General features: G+C 41.5%; 2 protein-coding genes across 2 annotated transcripts; both read right to left on the minus strand.

The window, feature by feature from the left end:
* Positions 1–2,650, minus strand: LOC102216459 (gamma-crystallin M2-like). The gene is made up of 3 exons (XM_005794559.2): positions 2,593–2,650; positions 718–960; positions 1–630 (listed from the first exon to the last, which is right to left on the minus strand). The coding sequence occupies exons 1-3, from the start codon at positions 2,599–2,601 to the stop codon at positions 355–357; spliced, it is 528 nt and encodes a 175-aa protein (XP_005794616.1). The 5' UTR covers positions 2,602–2,650; the 3' UTR covers positions 1–354.
* A 291-nt stretch (positions 2,651–2,941) lies between these two features.
* LOC102219185 (gamma-crystallin M2-like) lies at positions 2,942–4,651 on the minus strand. The gene is made up of 3 exons (XM_005794745.2): positions 4,609–4,651; positions 3,788–4,030; positions 2,942–3,270 (listed from the first exon to the last, which is right to left on the minus strand). The coding sequence occupies exons 1-3, from the start codon at positions 4,615–4,617 to the stop codon at positions 2,995–2,997; spliced, it is 528 nt and encodes a 175-aa protein (XP_005794802.1). The 5' UTR covers positions 4,618–4,651; the 3' UTR covers positions 2,942–2,994.
* Between the last annotated feature and the right edge of the window lie 399 nt (positions 4,652–5,050).

Here is a 5,050-nt window from a genome sequence, read left to right on the forward strand (position 1 = left end):
TTTTGTTGATTTTCATCAAGTTTTCATTTATTGTGATTTCAGTAGGACAGAAGGTTCAGGACCTGCGGGCAAAATCTTTTTCACGATGGGACAACCAAAGTGAAAAAGATTAATATTCTGTGTGAGCTTTGTTTGAGCACTGAGTTGGAGAACAACTTCAATGTAAAGCGACCAAGCAAAGCCAAAAGGCCACCTCAGATAGATCAAATCTCCATCATTAAAGTGTTTGACTGCAGGTTTGGAGACCACACAGCTGAGACCACGCTCCAACAGAGCTGGCACCTGAGAAACAAAAGGGGGAAGGGTTAAAGAGAGGGGCTCAGAGGGGGTAAAAAAAGAAAAATGAACTATAAATCAGTTGATCTCTGTGACACGTCTCAGAGAGCCGAAGGTGGCGCTGGTGCTTCCCCACTCGCTGTGCCTTCTGTACTCTCCTGGACGCAAGAAGTACTGGCGCCCCCTGTAGTTGGTGTGTTCGTGCAGCATCCAGTAGCCCTCCATGACGTTGGCAGAGGAGATGTCACGGGTGTGGAAGCGCTCGTTGAGATCTGGGCAGTCTTCCACCAGCTCTAGATTTTGTCCGGCAAAGTCAGAACGCTCAAAGATCTTCATCCTGTAGTTGCCCTTGTACTGCAGAGGAAAGTGTGACAGTTTCAGTGCTGCACGATTAGAGAAAACTTTACTGAGTAAAGGATTGAGTAGCTATTAAAAACTCACAGGAGGCACCATACGGCATGAGCGGATGCAGTCGTTGAACCCGGCCCAACGCTGGTAGTCGGGATACTCTCCCTTGTGCAGCATGTACTGGTAGCCAGAGTAGTTGGGCTTCTCGTAGGCCACCCAACAGCCACTGTCGACCTTTATGGAGTTGCAGCGGCTAAAGAAGCTTTGCATCTCAGGGCAGTCGGTGCTGCACTCATAGTTACGGCCCTGGAAGTTCCTGTCTTCATAGAAGATAATCTGCATTCGAAAGACAGTCGGTCATTAAAGTATCACCACCATTCTCCAAGCTGTCTCTGGTTGTTCATAAAATACCAATAAATTTGGCATCGCAGAACCGAAGGAGGCTGGGATTGGAACTCCAAGACCAATAAACAGTCGATGAAGCATTTCATAAGAAATATGTGTTGGAAACTGCAAATTCTAAAGGGTTAAACTCATCAGTGCTTATCACTGACATTGTTTTTGTTTTCTATTTTTAGGATCACTAATAATGAAGAATCTACCGCTGGCTGAAACGCAGTGATCTGTTCTGTCCTACCCAATGAGTGTCAACAGTTAAAAGTACAGGAACATCTCAATAATTAAAGTATCCCCTTACACCTAAAGTATTTCAGCAATTTGAAGGAAAAAAAGTGAAGCCCATACAGACTCAACGCACAAACAATGATATATCTCACGCATGCAATTATTTTCCCTTATTTATAATGAAAACCAAAAGTTCAGTTTCCTCAATAAATCTAAATATTGCTAAATACAGAAATATATTTCCTACACAGTCAAGGGAAAGACTGCTGAACTAGAAGTTATACATTAGTCATGACACCATCCACAAACAATCAATGCCAAACCCCCCCCAGACTCTTCACAGAGCGTACTAAGGGCATTAATGGAAAGTGGAGTGTAAGGAAAAAGTGTGGCATGTGCAATGCAACAGCGAGAACTGCAGGGTTGGCGTACGTCTGACTTTATGGTCTGAAGCCCAATTTTAAGATAAAAGTAAATATTTCATCTTGTTTGGATATCAAGTTTCCAAGACTTGGTAGGTAATACGGTATTTTCAAGAGAAAGACCAGAGTCATCAGACCACAAAACATGTGATTAAGGGTGCTATGAAAGCAATCTGGGGTTCTTGAATACTACAGATCACCGCCATGCAACACAACGTCACACTACATCACCCACCATAATGCCACGTGACGCCATGCGACGCCACGCCATACCACTGCAGTAATTCATGCAGATTAAAAGGTTGTATTTCCTGTCATTCATAATCATTCCATGTAAAGAATCTGATATTTCACTGAATTGATTTAATCTTTTCAACAAAATTCTAAGTTTACTTCTACAGTACTTTGTGAAAAAGGGAGAAAGATTTTAGTCATGTCCTTTAGCAGTAGGTGGATAGGTTGTCTTCACTGAATGATTTTTAAACCTGTACTATTCTGATTCAAGTTTGAAAAATCAGGTTGATTATTGAAATTTTTTTATGACTGCAAGTCGTAAAGTTTTGAAAAGACTGGCAGGTGAATAAAAATTAGTACATGAAGTGCCTGAAGGAAAGTTGAATAGAAAATCAAAGATCCAATTAAATGGAGAATAAAAGTCTGATTCTGAATTGAAAATAAGAAACTTATATTTAATACAATCCCCAAAAGTAGAAACAGGTATTTTGCTACTTGCTTTTGCATTTTAATTTCCATTCTTTTACTTTATGTATTGATAGTTTACATTGCAGCTTTTCCTATTCCAAACTTATTGATCGGTATATATATCCGCAATTTCATTTCACTTGTGATTACTCTAAGCCACAAACTACAAATCAAGTATTTGATTTCAGTAACTCTACCGAACTTAAAAACTCAAGCTTACCTTGCCCATTGTGACTTTGTTCAGTTAAGTTCAGACCAGATCGGGTGCAAAGCTTCTGACCAGTCCTCTTTATAGATCCTGCTGGGATCAGGCCTTTGTGAGCTTGACACAAAGCTTTGTCGTGTCAGCACAGTACGCTCTATACAAGGTAGGACACTATAGGAATGGTAAGCGGCAGCAGCTGCTTTGTCTCTGTCAAAGCTCTGCCCGTCTATAGAAAAATACTGTACAACTGCATTTTTTCCCCTGAGGTCCTCAGTAAGAGTTGCAGTATCTGCATGAATGCCAGAAATGCATGATTTTGTGATTGCATAAACTTCTTCAAATAATACCACCAAAAGAAAAGGCATTGTTTTAGAGTTACATGTTTATTGTTCATTTGATGATTGCATGGGTGGAGTTTTACATGTTAGTCCTCATCCTCCTGAAAGAGCCAATCATGGGGTTGAAGCCGCCCCAGTCCCCGCAGGACCTGTACATTCCTGGGCGCATGAAGTACTGCCGTCCTCTATAGTTGGGATGCTCGTAGAAGGTCCAGTAGCCCTCCATGATGTTGCAGGAGTAGATGTCTCGGTGATGGAAGCGCTCATACACGTTGGGGCAGTCATCCATGAACTCCATCATGTGCCCCATCATCTCGGGCCTGTTGTAAAGCCTCATCTTGTAGGATCCTCTATACTGCAAGTGAAAGACATCAGAGTTTGATTATTATGCTGTTTTAATGTCCGCGCATCCGTGGAAGAACTTTTACAAATCTACCTTTATGGCACATGTGTCAAACTCAAATCCGGTCTGCCATAGCTTTATACTTTGATTTTTATTGCAAAAAATCACAAAAAGAAACATGAAATCCTGGAGGGACTGAAAAGATGCTAAATAATATTATTTAATTTTAAGAATTTGTTGATAAATTAACAGTTTGTGAACTGGTTTTATTGATGCATTCTGGCACAACCAGCCCTATAAGAGCATCCATGATCTTGATTGGGCCCAAAACAAAAATGAGTTTGACATCCCCGATTTAGGGGTTAGCGCACATCCTATTCTTACAATACCTAACTGGATTTCTAAGCAGAAACCTTTTAAACTATGACCTGTGCTAGTGAGTGACATGTACTGTATTTCTAAAGCAGCTTTTTTATGTGCGAGGTGTCAGTGAGCTGGTTGGGGAGCGGGGTGCCACTGATAAACTTACGGGGGGGAACATCTGGCAGGAGCGGATGCAGCTGTTGAAGCCCATCCAGGAGTGGTAATCCGGGTAGTCGCCAGGGCCGAGGATGTACTGGTAGCCCATGTAGTGAGGCTTCTCGTAGGCCACCCAGTGGCCGCCGCTGACACGCATGGAGTTGCAGCAGTTGAAGTGCCGGAAGGTGTCCATGCAGTCACTGCTGCACTCCCAGTGGCGGCCCATGTAGTTTCGGCCTTCGTAAAACACAATCTAAAGAGAGGAAGTCAAGCATCTCAACTCAAATTTATACAGTGCTGCCCATTTGAACTGAAATTTTATTGCTCGATGGGTTAAAAGTTGTTTATTCTGTGTATATTTTCATATTCATTCAGTCTGGACTTTAGGTCAGTCTTTTACTACCTGGAAAAACATATTTAAGTTCCTACTTCATACCCAACCTTCCTCAGTTTTGTACACAAAAACAAACCATTTTATATCGCTGTACTTAACCATTGCATGTCAGTGCATTTTGAAGTTGAGTATTTTTTTTTTTTAACAATTTCTGTGAAAAGAAATCAGAAATGTTCTCAAACTTCACTCATAATTAAACTTAATTGCATTTTTTTTTAAAAATTCTGAAATAGTTTCCATTGCTGCCAGACTACAACTTTTTACAGCTAAGACTAAAAATCGCAAAAGTACAAAATGGCAAAAGAGAACAATGACTGGAATCCTATAGTTGGTAACTTTTCTCCCTTTTTTAGTTTCTGTTACTCCAACACAGAATACGTTTTTCCTTTTCTGCTTTTTTGCCCTGGCTGGTTCCTTGCTGCAGGAGGAGCTCATACCTTTCCCATGGCTGAAGGACTGTGGATGTTTTTGCACCGTAGCCCTGCGCTCACCTACAGGTCCTTTTATACTCTCCTGCTGACCATGAGGCCTTTGTCGCGTCAGGGACTACTACTCTTTACCTTTTCAGATGTCGACCACTGTTTCCTTTGTGTGTGAGCCCAGGGTTAACTTACCTCCTGTCTGCTAGAGTTTACCTATAGAATTGGCAACCTCCCCGTCGTCAAAAAGAAAAACAAAAAAATGAACAGCACACAAGTGTTATTCTGTGTTTGCATGACCCTTGTTCCACCGTGTGATGCTTCCTTTTGAAATGTCACACAAAGCCCTTTGGTTATGTGGCCCCCCAGAAACAAAGCATTTGAGGTGTACAGGTGATTTTTTGAGGCCCACTCACCAAACTAGGTCTGACTTTTTGTTTTAAGGTTTTCTTAGATGGAA

This window comes from Xiphophorus maculatus, chromosome 10, assembly GCF_002775205.1.
Source record: "Xiphophorus maculatus strain JP 163 A chromosome 10, X_maculatus-5.0-male, whole genome shotgun sequence".
Taxonomy (NCBI): domain Eukaryota; kingdom Metazoa; phylum Chordata; class Actinopteri; order Cyprinodontiformes; family Poeciliidae; genus Xiphophorus; species Xiphophorus maculatus.